The sequence below is a fragment of the Dama dama genome, chromosome 24, assembly GCF_033118175.1.
Source record: "Dama dama isolate Ldn47 chromosome 24, ASM3311817v1, whole genome shotgun sequence".
Classification (NCBI taxonomy): domain Eukaryota; kingdom Metazoa; phylum Chordata; class Mammalia; order Artiodactyla; family Cervidae; genus Dama; species Dama dama.
The window spans coordinates 48061640-48085140 of record NC_083704.1 but is presented as its reverse complement, the minus strand read 5'-3'; the positions used below and the strand labels follow the sequence as shown (position 1 = coordinate 48085140).

Genomic DNA, 23501 nt, shown 5'->3' with positions numbered 1-23501 from the left:
AGGACAGTGGAGCGGCACGCCAGGAAGATCTCTGAGAATCTTCGCGCTCCAGAGCGCCCCGTGGTGTGGTCCCAGGAAAAGCCAGTTTGCTTAGAGCCACCCTAGCTACTGACCCTCAATACTCTTGGCAAAACGCTTTTGGAGGGCTCGGGCTTTGGCTGAGGGGTGTGGAAGGAGGCAAATAGGTAAGGAAGGGGGGCAGAGGTAAAGAGACATAAGCCCTTGGGTCTTTGTTCTCCCCCCGCCGTCCCCACCCTGTTCCGTTCTCATTTACCATCAGGAACACAACTTTGTCTAAAAAGGCTCCAATTCTATTTTCCAGATTGGGAATGGGAAAGTACCCCCATCTTGTGGCCATTTCTCATAACAGCAACTTGACTCCCTGCTGTTATCATAGTTAACATCCACAAGATTTGTATTGCTGCAAATATATAATACCTGCCCCTGAAGAAATGTCCTCACAAAGATCATGGATAAAGAATTTTTGAATGGGCTGGATTTCAAGAAGAAAATTCAAGAGGTACATTTTATTTATACTGTTGTTAAGAAAAAAGCCAATGATAAGCCAATTATTGCTGCTGCTAAATCGCTTCAGTCGTGTCCAACTGTGTGCGACCCCATAGATGGCAGCCCACCAGGCTCCCCTGTCCCTGGGATTTTCCAGGCAAGAACACTGGAGTGGGTTGCCATTTCCTTCTCTAATGCATGAAAGTGAAAAGTGAAAGTGAAGTCGCTCAGTCATGTCCGACTCTTAGCAACCCCATGGACTGAAGCCTACCAGGCCCCTCCGTCCATGGGATTTTCCAGGCAAGAGTACTGGAGTGGGGTGCCATTTCCTTTTCCAAGCCAATTATTAGACAGTTGCAAATTAGAATCTGCGACGAGTTATCAACTGACTCCAGTTAGAATGGCCATCATCAGCAAGTTTCCAAACAGCAAATGCTGAAGAGGGCATGGAGAATATGCAACCTTTGTACACTGCTGGAAGGAATGCAAATTGGTAGTGCTGTAAAGTACAGTATTTTGGTTCCTTCAAGCAGGAAAAACAAAGCTATCATTTGATCTGGCAATCCCACTTCTGGGAGAATACCCTGAGAAGACCATAGTTCAAAAAGGTACACACAGGGGGAGGAGCCAAGATGGTGGAGGAATAGGACGGGGAGACCACTTTCTCCCCTACAAATTCATCGAAAGAACAATTGAACGCAGAGCAAACTTCACAAAACAACTTCTGATCGCTAGCTGAAGACATCAGGAGCCCAGAAAAGCAGCCCATTGTCTTCGAAAGGAGGTAGGACAAAATATAAAAGATAAAAAGAGAGACAAAAGAGCTAGGAACGGAGACCTGTCCCGGGAAGGGAGTCTTAATAGAGGAAGTTTCCAAACACCAGGAAAACCTCACACTGGCGGGTCTGGGGGAAATTTTCGAATCTCGGAAGGCAACCTAACTGGGAGGGAAAAATAAATAAAACCCACAGATTATGTGCCTAAAAGCAACTCCCAGTAGAAAAGTACCCCAGACGCCCACATCCGCCACCAGCAAGTGGGGGCGGAACAGAGAGGAGCCGGCGGCATTGCTTAGGGTAAGGACCGGGCCTGAGTGCCCTGAGGGCAATCGGAGGGGGCTTTTGTGAGATTCCAACTTAAACTGTGGGATAGCAAAAGAGAGAGAGAAAATTAACCGCCCGAACACACTGCCGGCGTTCACAGAACAAAGGGTCTGAGCAAGTCCAGAAAAGAGCTAGCCTATGGCGGACCGGCCCAGCCCCGCCAGAGGCAGGAGGCAGGGGGGAGGGGAAGGGGGAAAACTCAGCCCCAAAGACAGCACCCCCTACCACACTGCAAACAGGCCTCCAGTTTCTAACCAAAGACTTCCTGAGATTCTGGATGGTCGACATCCCCCAGGAGGGTCGCGGCTAAACTCAAGGTGCACGCACAGAAACTGAGGCTGGGGCCGCGGAGGGGAGAAGGCGCACCGCACCCGGGGAGAGTGCACCCGCCAAGCTCCTGGCTGTCTGAGCTGCTCGGGCCGGGGAAGGCACAAAACGCAGGCGCAACTGAGTCCGCGCTTTTGTGGAATACCTGAAAACTGGAACCGCACGCAATGCAGGGCATGCTCCATATAGAGCAGCCAGGAGCCTGAACAGCGTAGACTGGGAAAACAGCGCCCCCCACCTCCCCGCAGCATGACGGAACTAGCGAACCTGAGCAAGAGACCACCTCCGCCTGCCTGTGTCAGGGTGGAAATTAGGTACTGAAGAGGCCGGCAAACACAAGCCAAATAAACAAACGGAACCGCTTCAGAAGGGACCGGTGCAACAGATTAAAATCCCTGTAGGTAACACCGACTACACCGGAAGGGGCCTCTAGATATCGAGAAGTGTAAGCTGGAACGAGGAGCTATCTGAAACTGAACCAAACCCACACTGACTGCAACAGCGCCAGAGAAATTCCTAGATATATTTTTACTTTTTTTTTTTTAATTAAAAAAATTTTTTTTCTTTTCTTTTCTTTTTTATTTTTTTCTCTTTTATTTTCTTTTAAAATTCCCTATTACTCCCCCACTACTCCTTAACTTTCATTTTCATATATTTTTACGATTTTTTTAATTAGGAAAAAAAATTTTTTGTTGTTTTTTTTTTCTTTTTTTTCTTTTTCTCTTATTTTCTTTTAAAGTCCTCTATTACTCCTCTACTATTCCTTAATTTTCATTTTCATTTCACTTTATCCTTGCAAAAAAAAAAAAGAGAGAGAAGCCCTATTGTTAAACTGAACTTCATATACATCTCTAAAATTTTTTGTTTTCATTTTTAATATTGTATCTTTAAGAGTCTAACCTCTACCCTAGATTTTTAATTTTTGTTTTTCAGTATGTGATATAAATTTTGGACATTTAAGAATCCAATATTCAGTTCCCATTTTTATTCACGAGTGTGTTGATTATTCTCTCCCAATCTTGACTCTCTGTTTTCTACCTCAGAACACCTCTATTTCCTCCTTTCCCCTTCTCTTCCCAATCCAATTCTATGAATCTTTGTGGGTGTCTGGGCTACAGAGAACACTCTGGGAACAGACAGCTGCGTAGATCTGTCTCTCTCCTCTTGAGTCCCCCTTTTTCTCCTCCTGCTCATCTCTATCTCCCTCCTCCCTCTCCTCTCCTTCATGTAACTCTGTGAATCTCTCTGGGTGTCCCTCATGGTGGAGAATCTTTTCACCATTAACCTAGAAGTTTTATTATCAGTGCTGTATAGTTGGAGAAGTCTTGAGACTACTGGAAGAATAAAACTGAAATCCAGAGGCAGGAGACTTAAGCCCAAAACCTGAGAACACCAGAAAACTCCTGACTACATGGAACATTAAGTAATAAGAGACCATCCAAAAGCTCCATACCTACACTGAAACCAACCACCACCCAAGAGCCAGTAAATTTCAGAGCAAGACATACCACACAAATTCTCCAGCAACGCAGGAACATAGCCCTGAGCGTCAACATACAGGCTGCCCAAAGTCACACCTAACACATAGACCCATCTCAAAACTCATTACTGGGCACTCCATTGCACTCCAGAGAGAAGAAATCCAGTTCCACGCACCAGAACACCGACGCAAGCTTCCCTAATCAGGAAACCTTGACAAGCCAATCGTCCAACCCCACCCACTGGGTAAAACCTCCACAATAAAAAGGAACCACAGACCTCCAGAATACAGAAAGCCCACTCCAGACACAGCAATCTAAACAAGATGAAAAGGCAGAGAAATACCCAACAGGTAAAGGAACATGAAAAATGCCCACCAAGTCAAACAAAAGAGGAGGAGATGGGGAATCTACCTGAAAAAGAATTTAGAATAATGATAATAAAAATGATCCAAAATCTTGAAAACAAAATGGAGTTACAGATAAATAGCCTGGAGACAAAGATTGAGAAGATGCAAGAAATGTTTAATAAAGACCTAGAAGAAATAAAAAAGTCAATTAAAAATGAATAATGCAATGAATGAGATCAAAAACACTCTGGAGGGAACCAAGAGTAGAATAATGGAGACAGAAGATAGGATAAGTGAGGTAGAAGATAAAATGGTGGAAATAAATGAAGCAGAGAGGAAAAAAGAAAAAAGAATCAAAAGAAATGAGGACAACCTCAGGGACCTCTGGGACAATGTGAAATGCCCCAACATTTGAATCATAGGAGTCCCAGAAGAAGAAGACACAAAGAAAGGCCATGAGAAAGTACTAGAGGAGATAATAGCTGAAAACTTCCCTAAAATGGGGAAGGAAATAGCCACCCAAGTCCAAGAAACCCAGAGAGTCCCAAACAGGATAAACCCAAGGCGAAACACCCCAAGACACATATTAATCAAATTAACAAAGATCAAACACAAAGAACAAATCTTAAAAGCAGTAAGGGAGAAACAACAAATAACACAAAAGGAATTCCCATAAGGATAACAGCTGATCTATCAATAGAAACCCTTCAGGCCAGAAGGGAATGGCAGGACATACTTAAAGTAATGAAAGAGAATAACCTACAACCTAGATTACTGTACCCAGCAAGGATCTCATTCAGATATGAAGGAGAATTCAAAAGCTTTACAGACAAGCAAAAGCTGAGTGAATTCAGCACCACTAAACCAGCTTTTCAACAAATGCTAAAGGATCTTCTCTAGACAGGAAACACAGAAAGGTTGTATAAACGTGAACCCAAAACAACAAAGTAAATGGCAACGGGACCATACCTATCAATAATTACCTTAAATGTAAATGGGTTGAATGCCCCAACCAAAAGACAAAGATTGGCTGAATGGATACAAAAACAAGACCCCTATATATGCTGTCTACAAGAGACCCACCTCAAAACAAGAGACACATACAGACTAAAAGTGAAGGGCTGGAAAAAAATATTTCACACAAACGGAGAACAAAAGAAAGCAGGAGTCGCAATACTCATATCAGAGAAAATAGACTTTCAAATAAAGGCTGTGAAAAGAGACAAAGAGGGACACTACATAATGATCAAAGGATCAATCCAAGAAGAAGATATAACTATTATAAAAATATATGCACCCAACATAGGAGCACCACAATATGTAAGGCAAATGCTAATGAGTATGAAAGAGGAAATTAATAGTAACACAATAATAGTGGGAGACTTTAATACCCCACTCACAACTATGGATAGATCAACTAAACAGAAAATTAACAAGGAAACACAAACTTTAAATGATACAATGGACCAGCTAGACCTAATTGATATCTATAGGACATTTCACCCCAAAACAATCAACTTCACCTTTTTCTCAAGTGCACACGGAACCTTCTCCAGAATAGCTCACATCCTGGGCCATAAATCTAGTCTTGGTAAATTTAAAAAAATTGAAATCATTCCAGTCATCTTTTCTGACCACAGTGCAGTAAGATTAGATCTCAATTACAGGAAAAAAATGGTTAAAAATTCAAACATATGGAGGCTAAACAACACGCTTCTGAATAACCAATAAATCATAGAAGAAATCAAAAAAGAAATCAAAATATCCATAGAAATGAATGAAAATGAAAACACAACAACCCAAAACCTATGGGACACTGTAAAAGCAGTGCTAAGGGGAAGGTTCATAGCATTACAGGCTTACATCAAGAAACAAGAAAAAAGCCAAATAAATAACCTAACTCTACCCCTAAAGCAACTAGAGAAGGAAGAAATGAGGAACCCCAGGGTTAGTAGAAGAAAAGAAATCTTAAAAATTAGGGCAGAAATAAATGCAAAAGAAACTAAAGAGACCATAGCAAAAATCAACAAAGCTAAAAGTTGGGGTTTTTTTTTTTTGTTTTTTTTTTTTAAAGTTGGTTTTTTGAAAAAATAAACAAAATTGACAAACCATTAGCAAGACTCATTAAGAAACAAAGGGAGAAGAACCAAACTAACAAAATTAGAAATGAAAATGGAGAGATCACAACAGACAACACTGAAATACAAAGGATCATAAGAGACTACTACCAGCAGCTCTATGCCAATAAAATGGACAACTTGGAAGAAATGGACAAATTCTTAGAAAAGTATAACTTTCCAAAACTGAACCAGGAAGAAATAGAAGATCTTAACAGACCCATCACAAGCAAGGAAATTGAAACTGTAATCAGAAATCTTCCAGCAAACAAAAGCCCAGGACCAGATGGCTTCACAGCTGAAGTCTACCAAAAATTTAGAGAAGAGCTAATATCTATCTTACTGAAACTCTTCCAGAGAATTGCAGAAGAAGGTAAACTTCCAAACTCATTCTATGAGGCCACCATCACCCTAATTCCAAAACTGGACAAAGATGCCACAAAAAAAGAAAACTAGAGGCCAATATCACTGATGAACATAGATGCAAAAATCCTTAACAAAATTCTAGCAAACAGAATCCAACAACATATTAAAAAAATCATACACCATGACCAAGTGGGCTTTATCCCAGGAATGCAAGGATTCTTTAATATCCACAAATCAATCAATGTAATACACCACATTAACAAATTGAAAGATAAAAACCATATGATTTTCTCAATAGATGCAGAGAAAGCCTTTGACAAAATTCAACCCCCATTTATGATTAAAACTCTCCAGAAAGCAGGAATAGAAGGAACATACCTCAACATAATAAAAGCTATATCTGACAAACCCACAGCAAGCATTACTCTCAATGGTGAAAAATTGAAAGCATTTCCCCTAAAATCAGGAACAAGACAAGGGTGCCCACTCTCACCACTACTATTCAACATAGCTTTGGAAGTTTTGGCCACAGCAATCAGAGCAGAAAAAGAACTAAAAGGAATCCAGATAGGAAAAGAAGAAGTGAAACTCTCGTTGTTTGCAGATGACATGATCCTCTACATAGAAAATCCTAAAGACTCTACCAGAAAATTACTACAGCTAATCAATGAATATAGTAAAGTTGCAGGATATAAAATTAACACACAGAAATCCCTTGCATTCCTATACACTAACAATGAGAAAACAGAAAGAGAAATTAAGGAAACAATACCATTCACCATTGCAACAAAAAGAATAAAATACTTAGGAGTATATCTACCTAAAGAAACAAAAGACCTATACATAGAAAACTATAAAACACTGATGAAAGAAATCGAAGAGGACACAAACAGATGGAGAAACATACCGTGTTCATGGATTGGAAGAATCAATATTGTCAAAATGGCTATACTACCCAAAGCAATCTATAGATTCAATGCAATCCCTATTAAGCTACCAACAGTATTTTTCAGAGAACTAGAACAAATAATTTCACAATTTGTATGAAAATACAAAAAACCTCAAATAGCCAAAGTAATCTTGAGAAAGAAGAATGGAACTGGAGGAATCAACCTGCCTGACTTCAGACCCTACTACAATGCCACAGTCATCAAGACAGTATGGTACTGGCACAAAGACAGAAATATAGATCAATGGAACAGAATAGAAAGCCCAGAGATAAATTCATGAACCTATGGACACCTTATCTTCAACAAAGGAGGCAAGGATATACAATGGAAAAAAGACAACCTCTTTAACAAGTGGTGCTGGGAAAACTGGTCAACCACTTGTAAAAGAATGAAACTAGAACACTTTCTAACACCATACACAAAAATAAACTGAAAATGGATTAAAGATCTAAATGTAAGACCAGAAACTATAAAACTCCTAGAGGAGAACATAGGCAAAACACTCTCTGACATAAATCACAGCAGGATCCTCTATGACCCACCTCCCAGAATATTGGAAATAAAAGCAAAAATAAACAAATGGGGCCTAATGAAACTTAAAAGCTTTTGCACTACAAAGGAAACTATAAGCAAGGTGAAAAGACAGCCCTCAGATTGGAAGAAAATAATAGCAAATGAAGAAACAGACAAAGGATTAATCTCAAAAATATACAAGCAACTCCTGAAGCTCAATTCCAGAAAAATAAATGACCCAATCAAAAAATGGGCCAAAGAACTAAACAGACATTTCTCCAAAGAAGACATACAGATGGCTAACGAACACATGAAAAGATGCTCAACATCACTCATTATCAGAGAAATGCAAATCAAAACCACAATGAGGTACCATTACACACCAGTCAGGATGGCTGCTATCCAAAAGTCAATGAGCAATAAATGCTGGAGAGGGTGTGGAGAAAAGGGAACCCTCTTACACTGTTGGTGGGAATGCAAACTAGTACAGTCGCTATGGAGAACAGTGTGGAGATTTCTTAAAAAACTGGAAATAAAAAAAAAACAAAAAAAACTGGAAATAGAACTGCCATATGACCCAGCAATCCCACTCCTGGGCATACACACCGAGGAAACCAGATCTGAAAGAGACACATGCACCCCAATGTTCATCGCAGCACTGTTTATAATAGCCAGGACATGGAAGCAACCTAGATGCCCATCAGCAGACGAATGGATAAGGAAGCTGTGGTACATATACACCATGGAATATTACTCAGCCATTAAAAAGAATTCATTTGAATCAGTTCTAATGAGATGGATGAAATTGGAGCCCATTATACAGAGTGAAGTAAGCCAGAAAGATAAAGAACATTACAGCATACTAACACATACATATTGGATTTAGAAAGATGGTAATGATAACCCTATATGCAAAACAGAAAAAGAGACACAGATGTAGAGAACAGACTTTTGGACTCTGTGGGAGAAGGTGAAGGTGGGATGTTTCGAGAGAACAGCATCGAAACATGTATATTATCTATGGTGAAACAGATCACCAGCCCAGGTTGGATGCATGAGACAAGTGCTCGGGCCTGGTGCACTGGGAAGACCCAGAGGGATTGGGTAGAGAGGGAGGTGGGAGGGGGGATCGGGATGGGGAATACATGTAAAACCATGGCTGATTCAAGTCAATGTATAACAAAACCCACTACAATATTGTAAAGTAATTAGCCTCCAACTAATAAAAATAAATAGAAAAAAAAAAAAGGTACACACACCCCAAAACTCACTGCAGCACTATGTAGAATAACCAAGACACCAAACAGCTTAAATGTCTACCAAACTCTGAATGGATAAAGAAGATGTGGTCCATATACTTAATGGAATATTATTTGGCCTTAAAAAAAGAATGAAATTATGTCATTGCCCCAACATGGAAGGACATAGAGATGGTCACACTTGGTGAAGGAGAATGGCAAATATCAGACAGGGAATGGCAAATATCACATGATATCTCTTTTATGTGGATCCTTCAAAAAAGTGCATGATAGAAATCAACTTCTTTGCAAAATAACAACAGAGTCACAGACTTGGAAAGTAGACTTGTGGTTTCAAGGGGCAGGTGAGAGAGACACGTGGAGGTGAGAGATCATTTAGGACTTGTGAATTAACTTTAGACACTACTTTAGATGAGCAAGAGAGACCTACTGATAGCACAGGGATCTCTCCTCAATATTCTGTAATAAAGTATACGGGAAATGACTCTGAAAAAGAATGGATATATGTTTCCATATTTAACTGAATCACTTAGCTGTATATACGCATGCTAAGTCACTTCAGTTGCATCTGACTCCTTGAGACCCTATGGACTGTAGTCCGCCAGGCTCCTCTGTCCATGGGATTCTCCAGGCAAGAATACTGGAGTGGGTTGCCATTTCCTTCTCCAGGGGACCTTCCAGACCCAGGACTTGAACCTGCATCTCCTGTGTCTCCCGCATTGGCACAGGGGTTCTTCACCACTAGCAGCACGTGGGAAGCCTGAGTTGTACATCGGAACCTAATGCAACAGTGTAAATCAACTATACTCCAGGATAAAATTAAATGACAGAAGAAACAAGTCTGAGTGAGTCTTGTTTGTATTAAGCCTCTATTTCTGTGTTGCCCCCAAAAGATTTGGAGCTAGAGCTTCTCATGGACTCCCTCTTTCAAACTCCATTTCTTTTTCTCACCATCTTCTTCAGCTTTTGCTCCCTCAACTTACCCTGTCAAAATAGAAACCCCCAAATCAGTTACCCCAGTAGGATGCCATGCCCTTCTCCAGGGAAATTTTAGTACTTTATGTTATATGATACCAGGGTTAACAAGCACCATTGCTTTCCCCAATAGTGCTCCAATCAGGTGCAAAGTTAGCCCCCACTTTTCCCCAACCAGGCTTTCACCCTCTCTGGGAGGTAACTGATGGGAACAGAGGGATTACTGGAGAACATGTCCCCTTCTCACGGGGGTGCCTCAAAACCTACAAGGAGAAATTTGGCAGTTTTCCAGAGAACCCTGAAAAACTAAGGGACACATTTATCAGGTTGAGATTGACATTCTGTTAGTTGCTCAGTCATGTCCAATTCTTTGCAACCCCATGGACTGTAGCCCTACAGGTTTCTCTGTCCATGCAATTCTCCAGGCAAAAATACTGGAGTGGGGAGCCATTCCCTTCTCCAGGGAATCTTCCTGACCCAGGGATCGAACCCGGGTCTCCTGCATTGCAGGCAGATTCTTTACAATCTGAGCCACCAGGGGGAGTATATTTAGTAGTAAATATTATAAATCACAAGGTAGAATGTAGGAAATAAAATGTGTTCTCTTATGGTAACATTATCTTTGACCTGAAACTTGTTAACCCTGGTATCACATAACATAAAGTACTAAAATTTCCCTGAAGAAGGGCATGGCATTGTATTTCAGTACTGTTGCCTGGGAAATCCCATGGACAGAGGAGCATGGCAGGCTATAATCCATGGGGTTGCAAAGAGTCAGACACGACTGAACAACTAGGTACACACACTAAAATGTACTCTTCCTTATTAATCAGAGTGGCCAAAATAGAGGTTTATCTTCCTAACAGAATAATTCACTCATTTAATGAAACTCAAAAAACTACTGAGTCACCAGATGCATTTATTTGAAGAACAAGTCATTCTCAGAGGTTTACTTACATTATAGTCAGCTTCAGGAAGTTTAACACCAGGAAATAAGTCACTAGTTATTCCATTAAATAAGGGTATATCATGTGACAAAAACTTTGGTTCATTTACATCTTTAATTGATCGAAGAAGCTAAAAATCAATCAAAAAGTGCAATACAGATTAATTGCCAGTATTGGCCCTCCTCTTGCCCCTACCTCACCAAAGTCAAAGTTTGTTTTATATTATTTCATGGAATCCCTATACTAAAAAGCCAGTACTACACTTATCAAACAGAAAGGTCCTTGGATTCCTATAAATTATAATGAAAACCAGAATCTCAAAACTGTCATTTCAACCCTACATAAAAAGGCTCAAAGCAATAACTCTTATCTGCCTATCTATAGTTCACAATCAACCTTGCTGAAAAAAATAATCTTTTTATGGAAACTTACACAACGTATATATTTAATACTTACAAGTATATCTTCATTTTCATTTGGAAATTTTAGTTTTAGGTTTCCAGCGGCTATTAAAACTGCTTTTACTGCTCGCATTCCATAGTCATAATGAAACTGTGATGAGAGCTGCTCCGAGCAGAGCCTATAGGTCATTACTATCTTCACAGACAGAGGTTTTGCATTCAGAAATCCATAGGAGTAGAGGGAGATTTCTGCTATGAGGGCATAGTTTGGAACCATCATAGCCACTGTTCTGAAAAGAACCTGAAGCATAAAACAAGTGAAATATATTATTTGCATAAAGGAAACAGGTTTTAAAGCCAAGCACAATCACCCAAAGATAAAGGGCTGACAGTCAAGTTTACTCCCCCCATGCAGCAACTTTTTCATTAGCTCTTTAATTTGTTCAGTAGCATTTCAGCAGTTTTATGTACTCTAACATTCAAATATTTTTTTAGACATTAAAAAAAATCTTTACAGGTTTATCTTAGAGCAAATGGAAAAGGTAAAAGGGAGATTACAAATACATGTGAGAAAACTGTACCATTTTGAGCAGATTATGCTGATTACCGAATTTACACTCTTTAGAAAATATATATTACCTTAAGATTATCTGGTAATTCAGAACGTCCTGCATAGCCGGGATTCATGGTAATAGCTACAAAACAGTTTGGATTGAGCTTAAGTTCTGTCCCTTCAAAAGTGAACACTTCCAGCTTCTGCTGAATGGCTCTCTGAATGCAAAGGATCTGTTGCGCTACCACTGACAGCACTTCCAACTCAATTCGATTAAATTCATCGAAGCAAGCCCAAGCACCAGAAGAAGCCAGTCCTTTAAAAAACTAAGGACAAGAAAAACCATGATTTTCATAGGAAAGCGCATCTTTTTAACCTTTTAAGTCAAAATTGAAGTGTGAGTGTTAGTTGCTCAGTTACGTCTGACTCTCGGCGAGTCGACTGTACTGTCCGTGGAATACTCCAGGCAAGAATACAGGAGAGCATTGCCATTTCCACCTACAGGGGATCTTCCCAACCCAGGGATCGAACTCTGGTCTCCCACATTTCAGGAAGATTCTTTACTGTGTGAGAAACCTGCAAAGCTTTTAAGTCAAAACTGAAAGTTAAGCTCAATAAAAACCCCAAAGGGATAAAAACAATGCCTTTACCCGTTAAAAAAAAAAAAAGAGTTCAAACAATGCATAAACCACAATCAGTGTTTAAAATATGAATTTGCTTCAGCTTATGCAGTTAGACCTTACAATAAACTACTTGTAATATTTGACGTGTAACTTTACCTTTCCCATTGCTAGGTAATCGAGCCCGTCTGAGCAGTTGAACACCACACACTGTACGGCAAGAGCTTTAGCCAAGTCCTTGGTGGTTTCCGTTTTCCCTGTACCTGCTGGCCCTTCTGGAGCGCCTCCAAGGTTTAAATAGAAGGCACCTATCTGAAAAGAAAAATAAATGTGAAAAGAAATCCATGCTTAACTGCAAACAAACAAAAACCCTATCATAGGACAATTGCGTATATGAATAAAATGGACTCAGTCTTATTTGTAGCTTCAGAGGCAGTAATGCAATTACACACATCATTGGTTTTTAGAACTCATTTCTGTAGCTGCACCAAGAAAAAGTGGTTTAAAGGATCTAAAAAAAAGTTAAAATGTATGAGAATCTCCTTATCGTCTAATACTTCATATGTATTCCATTTGCCTTTTTAAAAACAAAGAGAATCCAGCCTTGAAGTGTTAACATTTGATCAGAAAAGTTTAATTAAAAGTGCTTATGGGGGGCTTCCCTGGTGGCTCAACGGTAAAGAATCTGCCTGCTAATGCAGGAGGCACGGGGGTGATTCCTGATCTGGCAAAATTCCACATGCTTCGGAGCAAGTAAGCCCATGCACCACAACTACAGCTTGTGTTCTAGAGCTCGGGAGCCTCAGCTTCTCAAGCCTGAGTGCCCTCGAGCCTCTCTGCAGCAAGAGAAGCCAACGCCAGTGGGAAGCTGGTGTACCGCAGCTAGAGAGTAGCCCCCACTTGCCACAACTTGCCTGTGCAGCACACCAAAAATAAAGAAATAAACATTAAAAATAACATGTCACTTAAAAAAAAAAAAGTGCTTCCAGAAATGGTTGTAGAGACCAATTATGACAATCTTGATAGCTAGCTGCAAAGAGAGAAAACACCAAAAACGGAGGGTAATGCATGGAGGCCCACTAGTGGGAAAATAAAGAGATGCCCTACTATATACTTTTGTCTATGATTCACCCTGGTAATCATTCCACTCTTGGTATGTTCTTCATTTTCTCCATCCCCAGAACACCTCTCTGTATTCTCTAACCAATAGTATCACCTTCATTGTGAAACTAGTTACCAGTTATCCACTGATGCATGGTAAACTGTGACCTGCCTTTGCCTATGGACTCCACTTTTATTGTTTTCCCATAAGCTGGCGTATCCTCCAAGCGTAGCCTGGGCACTGGGGTGGTCACCCAAGCTGTTTTTTACACATCTGGAGTCTTCTGTGTCAAATCAAGCTTGAGCTGATTCAGAGGGTTAAGACCACCCATCCTCCATCTAGACAGGGGCAAGTGTCAGCTCAGTGACCTTTTGATGTCAGAGGCCAAAAACTCCACCCTCAGAGCAAGCTAACTCCACTCCTTTCTGAGCTTTGCAGCTATGAAAACGCCTGTGGCCTGGCTGCATGCGAGCAGAGAGACAACGGCCTCCCCATGCTTCCCATACCTCAGCTTTATCCCATGAATACCCTGAGCCCTGAGCCTTCAAGGGGGGAGATCTAAGTTGTTTTCCTGTCTCCTTGCTTGGTTGCTCTGTGAATAAACACTTTCTCTGCTGCAAACCTCAGCATTTCAGCGTTTGGCTTGCTGTGATGAGTTAGGCAAATGAACGTAGTTCAGTAACACTCACATTACAGTTAACTAAATACATTTTTCCCCCTCTCAATTAGTTTTTAAGTTCCTTAAGAGTAACATCAGCAGTATCTGAATTCTTTCTGAGTCCGCACAATGACTATAACAATGGGTGGAAATCCTTAGAAGCGTACAAGTTACAGTCAACTCTCTCTAACTGTGAAGTTTGTTTCATGAAAAACTCTATGAGAGTTTGTGAAACTTAACTACTTTTAGATAAAATAGGGTTAAAGGGCCAAGACTGTATATATGGCGGGATAGGGAGTATACGGGAACTCTCTATTCCTTCTGCTTAATTTTTCTGTGAACCTAAAACTGCTCTAAGAAACTAAACATTTTAAAAAATAATGAATAGACCTATGAAAACCTTAAATATTTTTCACATTTACAAAAATCAAACAACAGAGACAGCTTATTAAATAAATGCAATATCAATGATACTTTACCCATCATACATTTGTAGTAAATGCTATACTGTTAATGTCCATTAATGTGACTGCTAAAAACCTCAGTCTCTCCTTTCTTTATAAAAATTTCCCCAAAATGCTTATAAATGTGTTCCCTTTATTATGGATATTAACTACAGTAGGAGATTTTTCCAGTGTTTAGTGTTGTATACAAGTGTTAAATGTGATTTTGATTTTATGCCTCAAAGTTGCTAGGGTCCACCTTACAAATATTCACAGCTCACTTCAGTGAGCTCTGAGATAGGACACAGCAGCTTGAGATTCATTTACTCAACAAATCCTAGGGAGTAACTTATGTACTTGTCCATCACTAGAGTAGAGGACAAGACAGACACAGTCCGGCCTTCAGGTAGCTTCTTGAGAAAGAGGATTTGGTGAAATATTTTATCACAGATGCACTACAACTGTACTCAGATTCTTTTACTGGTCATTGCTTCCGTCCTTCCGATTGCTGTGGGTGTCATCTACAAGTAGCTCACAACTGTCCTTGTCTCCTGAGATTTGCCCTCAGTCAGGAGTTCCCTCATTCACAAACATCTGAATGCTTATTCACACCCCTAGCCTCAGGAGGGACCCATAGCTGGTGACAATAAAGGGATAGAAAAGTTAGACCTCTTTGCCTTAAAGTGAAGTATGTCTGTGATGCCATTCATGCTCCAAAGCTCCCCGTGAGATTAGGCTAGGCTGTACATCCACAGAAACCACATCCTTGCTTAGCTTCCCCCTCTGCTTTCTTCATTTTCTTACAGGCTTTTACTGAGAACATTCCCTAGACAATCATTTGCCCAATAATCCCCGTTTTATCTCTGCTTACAGACAACTCAAAGACTTTAACTTACAAGTGGATTGATGTGTCTTTTTTTGTTAATGGAAGGATAATTGCTTTACAATATTTTGTTGATTTCTGCCATACCCCAACATGAATCAGTCACAGGTATACATACATCCCTTCCCTCTTGAACCTCCCACCCCATCCTGCCCCTTTAGGTTGTTTCTTGAGTCTCCCCCTCAATTCCCGGATAGGGTTGCCAGGTTTAGCAAATAAAAATACAGGATGCCCAGTTAAATTTGAAAATCAGATAAACAATGGATAATCTGTTAGTATAAGTATGCCCATGTAATAATTAGAACATACTTCTACTAACAAATTTTTCACTGTTGATTGGAAATTCAAATTAACCTGGAAGTCTTGTATTTTATCTAACAACACAATTCCCAGAGGTGTTTTGTTTGTTTGTTTTGTAGTCATGGCTTTATCTTCCATAGCTTCCCAACAAGGGCAGCCCTCAATATCACCTGCTTACATTCAGCTCTCCCTCTCCTATTCAACAACACTAACTTGGAGTTCTAAGGCTCAAATATCCTTCCTTCATCTTGTCATCTCTCCCAGAACTCCACTGATGGAGAGATGGGAGAACTCCATCCATCCCAGAACTGATGTCATTTTCTGAAGCTCTGGCTTTTTCTTTAAATCTCCAGTACCTTCCTTTTTCTAATTACCCCCAAAGGGAGTGTGGCTCATGATTTTCAAACATTAGAATTCAAACACACTCATATTCTACCAAAGCACTCAGAAGTAAATATTCATTATTATAACTTCACATAAAGGGAATTTGAGATTAGGAAAGGAAGCTATCCTTCCTTTGACTATAGCTATAGTCTACTATACAGATAAGAGAATGAAATTAGGATAGCCATGTTAAATTTGGACAAGAAAATATGACACCAAATCAAATAGCAATCTTTAATGCGTAAATTAAAATAATTTAAACACATACCAATGTTCTGTAACATCTGTCAGTTAGAGGAGTAATGACAAGTCGAGGTGAGTTACCAAGATATTCATAAGCATATTTTACGTTGCAATTAATGATACGAACTCGAGCGTTTTCATACTCCCAATAATACCGGAGCTGAGCAAGCCACTGGAAATCTGTATCGTGTGAGACGCCTGGAAGGAATAAAGTAAAACAAGACACATAATCCTGAAATGGAAATAATTTGAAAACTAGATATTTTATCATTGTTTACAAAAGTATTAACATTAAAATAATTCACATTTTCTAATTTGTAGAAAAGATCATATAAAATAAATTCTGCTGAAAAAGAAAAAGACATATAAGTTCTTGTTTCTAGAAACTATCAATATTTTATCTTCAATATTAAGAAGAAGTCACATACCCATATCAATCATGTCCATGACCACATCTCTAGCATGGACATCGATAGTAACCAAAGCCCCCAGAGTAATCCTGGTCTGCTTCGATAGTTTTCCTCTTACCAGCTCCACAATATCATTTAGTTGATTCTGAAGCTCCTTATAGTACTTCTTTAATCCCTACAAAATAAAAAAGCAATTAAACTAACATTATATAGTAGCAAAAGTGTGCATTTTATACATCTACTCTCTAACAATATGATTCTGACTTCACAATGTAGCTCAGTATAAAAATGAATTCTAGAACAGAATAACTTTTGTCTATGCATAATAAAAATTAAGAACAAATTTTTAAGTAATTGTGCCATTTTAATGCTACACATAAAAAGTGAGGGAAGACTGCCCTTGAAAATGATAAATAAGCTAACTAAAAATTTTTTAAAAAGCATAGCGTGTAGAAAAGAATGCTATTTAAAATAATGCTTTACCTCCGTTCCACCACTTATAACTTCCTGTGTCTCAGAGGTCCAGAACATTTGAGAAACACAAAGTACCACTTGGCCAGGCCACTCTCGAACCCAGTCTCTTCTTGCAGATTCTGGATAAGCCTGGATAATTAAAGTGTATTTCTAAGTTTAAAAGGTGACAAGAGGAAAAAAGCTTAATGATTAACAATAAGTAAGTATGGTATCGGTTACATTTGTAGGCTAGAATATATTCATGAAAAATTTTAGAAGACTATTTAAAAGATCTGAAATTTTTTTACAAGTCATATTTTTAAAATATTTGTTTATTGATAAAAGAATAGAAAGATGAGCACCTATATGTCAATAATCAGTTATCTCTGGAAGAATCTGTCGATTCTTTGGAAAGCTATTTTCCATAGGATTTTTATGTTTCTTTGCTGTGGGGAGTTGTCAGTTTTCTACATAATATACACATTACTTCTATTATAATGAGATATGAGGGTTTATTAAACTTAAAAAATAAATCAGTCTAGCAATTTACATATATTGATGCCAAGATTTAACTGAAAAGAAGACTACACCATCTTGTAGCTAGACTGACTTAGTAGCTAGAACCCTTGTATTATTTATCCATAGTTTTTATAAAAACTTGTATGACCAGTGTATATAATTTGAACAATTACATATTTGTCCAGTTATACACAATTGAACAATCTATGCTATGAGTTCAAAGTATACTTTCATTTCTTCCAAAATGTCTTATGTTCAAAATGCATTTAAATGGATTTATTGGAGGGGTAGTCTTTTTAAAAATAACTTGTGCCGCCTGGTGCCCTGTGATGACCTAGAGCAGTGGGATGGGAGGAGGGGAGAGAGGCTCAAGAGGAAGGAGATACAAATATAATTATGACTGACTCATGTTGTCGTACAGCACAAACCAACACATCTTAAGGCAATTTTCCACCAATTAAAAAATAAAAATAAATAAAATTTTTAAAATAACTTGTTTCAAAAGTAAATGATAATAGAACTAAATTAAAAGCTGGAAAAAAATGCAAAGTATAAAGTTGATACTAATGGAATTTATATCCATGTGAATACACATTATTTATCTATTTATATGCTGTGTTGCATAGCTTGTGGGATCTTAGTTCCTTGACCAAGGATTGAACCCAGGGCACGGCAGTGAAAGCACCACGTCCTAACCCCTGGACCACCAGGGAATTCTCCGGAAACTATATTTGTAATACAATGACACCATCTTGGATATAAGAATATTAAGCATAAGGATGAAAGTGAAAGTGAAGTCGCTCAGTTGTGTCCGATTCTTTGTGACCCGATGGACTACACAGACCATGGAATTCTCCAGGCCAGAATTCTGGAGTGAGTTGCCATTTCCTCCTCCAGGGGATCTTCTCAACCCAGGGACTGAACCCAGGTCTCCCGCACTGCAGGCAGATTCTTTACCAGCTGAGCCACAAAGGAAGCATAAGGATATAAATATTAACTATTAAAATGCATTTTTAGTAATATTTATGAAAAAAGTGAAAGTGTTAGTTGCTGTCTTGTCTGACTCTTTGTGATACCATAGACTGTAGCCTGTCAGGCTTCTCTCGCCATGGAATTCTCCAACCAAGAATACTGGAGTGGGTAGTCATGCCCTTCTCCAGGGAATCTTCCCAACCCAGGTCATTCTTTACTATCTGAGCCACACTAAGGAAGTCCATGACATTTTAAAAATACCAAACATTTATAATATTTATAAATATTAATGAATAAATGCAAATAACAAACTAACCTAGGTTTCAAAGAAGGTTAAGTTTCAAAGAATGGATGAGCCATTGCTAGGTACACAGAAGGTAAGTTTCTATATGGATTAAGGAAATACTTTCATGGATAATGTTGATTTTTTTCCTTTGTGCTTTGGAATCAGAGATAGAAAATGGAGAGAAAAAGTCAAGATTTATCTGCAGGAACTTTGAAACTGAACAGAATAGACACTATAAGATGATTCTCATAGGGCTCTTAGTGAAGGAAAAAGGAAAAAGGATTCTTACTCAAAGTGAGTTGTTGGATACAAGGCTGCAATGCCTTTTTTTTTTTTTTAAACATATATTTATTTGGCTGAGCCAGGACTTAAGTTGCAGCTTGTAAGACTGCATGTGGGATCTAGTTTCCTGCCCAGGGATTAAACCCAGGCCCCCTGCACTGGTAGCTCAGAGTCCTAGCCACAGACCCACAAGGGAAGGCCCTGCAATGCCTTTTAAATGGTATTTTTACTGTACAACTGTTCCTTTGTGGCCCTAGAGGAAGAAACATGCTGAAATTTATTATCATTCAAGTATGGTTAATTGAATTAGCCTAAGTGAGGTGCATGTAGTGCCTACGTGCTATATTTCTCTCAAATATTATAGATTCTCCTTTAATGTTTGTTTATCTCATTTTGAGTTTTTAAGTAATTGTCTGAGATTCTTTCTGACCCTAGGGCCTTCCCACAGGATACCCTAGATGGTCTTCCATTTGCTCTCTATTTGGTTAATTCCTACTTACCCTTTGGGTCTTGGTTTCAATTTTACTTTCTCTAAGAGCCTATCACTAGTAACCTACCTTCTCCACTCCAAATTAGATACACCTTATTATTCTTTCTCATAGCACCTTTTTTTTTTGGAGCACCTAATCGCACATTATTATAAATTCTTACTACCATTATTACTTTAATAATAATGTTAGGAACAGAGTAAAAAAAAAAACAAACAATAAATGGCTTAAAAGAGTAAGACCCTTAAGTGTTAATTTACTGGTACTCATTCAAAAATCTCCTAAAAAAAAAAAAAGGAGAATTACAGAATATAGGATATACATTAAATTCTAGGAAACACACCAGCCTGGCTGCAGCAATCACATCATGAATACTTCGAAGCATCAAATCTTCTACTTGAATGAGCCACTTTTCCACGGCACCTCGAGCTGCAGACGTGGAAATTAGTGCAATCAGCTCCACTCGCTCACCTTCAGAGCTATACATGGCCTTAATATCCAAATTGGGAAGGAACTCCAATTTGGCGATGCCTTCAAAGCATTTTTTCAAGTGAGGCTGAACTCTAAGTGGATCTTTGGTCTCTGACAGAATCTCTAGCATTTCATCATTAGATAAGAAGAAAAAACTAGGGAAAACCATGCAAAGACAAAAGCTTTAGTTATAATTCATTGCACCTCAGAAAATGCTTTAATGATAGCACAATTGATTATTCATCATACCGAGGGAAGAAAAGTCGTTTTTTTTCAAGATATGCGTTAAGGCCTTTCATAATTTTCTCCAAAAGTTCATTGCAGTTCTGCAGTTTTTCCAGTAAACCTGTTAAAGAAGTAGCAGCAAGAACCTAAAAGAGACCCATTCATTCAGGTCAGAACTTATATACTAGATATAATGATAAGATCTCAACATTAACTTACACCTCAAAAATGTTAAGATGTCAAAAGACTTATGAAAATTGCCAGGAAGTTTTTCATAATGTAAAACTATTAAAATTCAGTAAATCACAAGTATTCTTACCCAAAGTTGATAGTTGTAAATGAGAAATTATGATTGTCATACATATTTTCATTCTTCCTGTATTCTTTTGAATGATAGGGGAAGAATATGCTAGTTTTGTTTGTGATTTAATTTTTACATTTACAACTGTCAACTATAAACATTCTATTTTTACACTTTTAAAAGGTTCAATAAATTAAAAGAAGAAAACCATCTCATGGCACATGAAAATGTCAGTGTCCACAAACAGTTACATTATTGCATGGACACATCCATTCAGTTACATACTGTCTTTGGCCGCTTTCTTGCTACAACAGCAGAATTGAGTAGTTATAAAAAACACAGTAGGTCTCATAAAGCCTCAAGTATTTACCATGCAACCCTTAGCAGAAAAAAAAAAAAACAACTGATTTCAGTTCTCTAAGAAATAATGTCTTAGAAAGGTTCTAAAATCAACACGTAAGGGAAATCTTTCAAACATAAATTTTAGTACTATTGACTCTCAAAAGCCCAGCACAGCTATTTTTTCATCCAGTATTGAAATAAAATGCTATTTATTAAGTTGGGTACCAGATTTTTTTTGTATATATATATATCTATGTGTATGAAAAATACCCGGTCTGCCTTTCAGCATTAAAATCACATTCAACAGGGTACTATACTCACTAGGAGAGACACATAGCAAGTGAGACCAGCTGAAAGAACTGCTGACTCTTTTTCCCATCACTGCAAGCATATAGAGTCATGGAGTAGAACGTCAGTTGAATCACCTGCATGACTCACATCCATTCATATTCATTCTCTCTCTCTCTTTCCCTCTCTCTCCCCCACCCTCTTGCTTTCTTCATTTTATTTTACTATTTATTTTACAAGAGGAAGCATGGAGTATACACTCTAGAAGCCAAGTAAGTTAAAGGCACATTTGAAGCAGCTCCACTATGCATACTAAAGGATTATGAACAGTGTATCTTAAGAACTGAAAAGTAAAGTTACTTATGCTCCCTTTTATTTTCCTGAGTTTTCCAGTTTGTACACAATGAGTAGGTTTTATTTCTGTAGTTGGAAAAAAAGTTAAATGCCTTTTCTAATAGCCAGAAATAAAGGTTTCCTCTTTATTTGAAAGAGAGAAAACAAATGCTTCACCTTTGGATCTTTCGCACAAAACTTCATGATATCCCTCCAGTGTCTGTCTACCGTCTGAAACTGACGCCCTTCTTCTGGCATCTGTTGCATGATATCCTCAGAGCAAAAAATGGGCTCCAAGTATAGCCAGTGAGCTTGTACCTTTAACCATTCATCAATCGTTTCTTGTATTCGAATCAAACGGTCTTCCCAGGCCTTAAAGGAAAGCATATTATATTGAATTCCAGTTATTAAAGGAAACCTATAAATTATAACAAAGGCTATGCATTTTAAATTCACTGTTATTTTTGAATCAGTGCAAAACAGCTCAAAGTCACTTGTGGGTGTCTCACACTGGCTTTGAAAAACTAGGAGGTCTGAAGATTTCCTAAATCATTGAAACTCATAACTGTAAATGACTATAGTTATTTAGACCAATTTCCTAATTCCTAGGTGAACTGTCTCAACTTTAAAAAGCATCCAGAAATATATCCTGCCCCACACCAGTGGTTATCAACCTAGGGGCTATTTTGCCCTCACCCCAAAGGACATTTCACAATGTCTGGAGGCATTTTCATTTGTCACAACTAGTGGGGTGAGGGTTCTACTTATATCAAGTGGACAAAGGTCATGGATGCTGCTAAATACAGGACAACTTCCACAACAAAGAATTATTTACCCCAAAATGTCATTAGTGCCACGCTGAGAAATGTCAACACAATTTGCTCTACGTCAACACTATTTGGAGGGGGGAGTCTTATTACCACACATTTCCAAGAATCCATTAGATATTTCATTAGCCAAGCATCATGTATATAATCTCTCTTTGATTCTTAAATCTATGGCTTGAGATCCTATATATCAAGAGGTTGGCCTCACATTTTTGTTTGAAAACCTCTAAGAGAGCTTTCAAATTTGTCTTATAAATTCTCCCTTGTCAAAGAAGAAGTACTTGCAAAAAACATCTTATCAGGAAAGGGTTAAATCAGCTTGAATCAAGGCAAGATGTGCAGTGTTATGGCCTTTTAGAAGAACATAACTCTTTGTCTTCTCCAAATATTCAAAGCTAAGGTGCCCCATAACAACACTATGCCTAAATTAAAACCAGACTGCTTTATTTTGAATTTCAGCTTTGTCATTTTTAGCTGTGTGAACTTGGGTAAATTTTCTATCCTTGGTTTCCTCATCTATGAATACTGATAATAATGTGCTCTGCGGATTAAATGAGTTAATAAATGTAAAGCTCCTAGTGTAGTACCTGGCACATATTTAGAAGTCAATACATACTAGGGAGAAAATCCAGTTGTTGTTGATCTTTTCTCCCCTTTATATAGTCTCCAGTTAGAATATTGATACCAAAGCTCCTAGTTATTATAATTTATTTGCTTTCTGTATTTACCCACATAAACTATAAGGTCATGACATTAAATAATCTTACAGTCTCAAATATCACTTGTTTTCTTAAGTGGAAAATAATTCATTAATTATTCTAAAGG

The 23501-nt window shown here is 38.5% G+C and overlaps 1 protein-coding gene across 1 annotated transcript in view; it reads right to left on the bottom strand.

Annotated features, from left to right (window-relative positions):
• The window catches only part of DNAH12 (dynein axonemal heavy chain 12), a 172584-nt gene that overhangs the window by 101900 nt on the left and 47183 nt on the right, over window positions 1–23501 (bottom strand). Inside the window, exons 19-28 of the mRNA XM_061129188.1 lie at window positions 22027–22221; window positions 20610–20731; window positions 20233–20515; window positions 17373–17492; window positions 16908–17064; window positions 16505–16677; window positions 12626–12778; window positions 11933–12172; window positions 11349–11594; window positions 10903–11022 (exon numbers count right to left, since the gene is read on the bottom strand). Coding sequence (XP_060985171.1) covers window positions 10903–11022; window positions 11349–11594; window positions 11933–12172; window positions 12626–12778; window positions 16505–16677; window positions 16908–17064; window positions 17373–17492; window positions 20233–20515; window positions 20610–20731; window positions 22027–22221 — 1809 coding nt within the window. The remainder of the gene's footprint in view (window positions 1–10902; window positions 11023–11348; window positions 11595–11932; window positions 12173–12625; window positions 12779–16504; window positions 16678–16907; window positions 17065–17372; window positions 17493–20232; window positions 20516–20609; window positions 20732–22026; window positions 22222–23501) is intronic.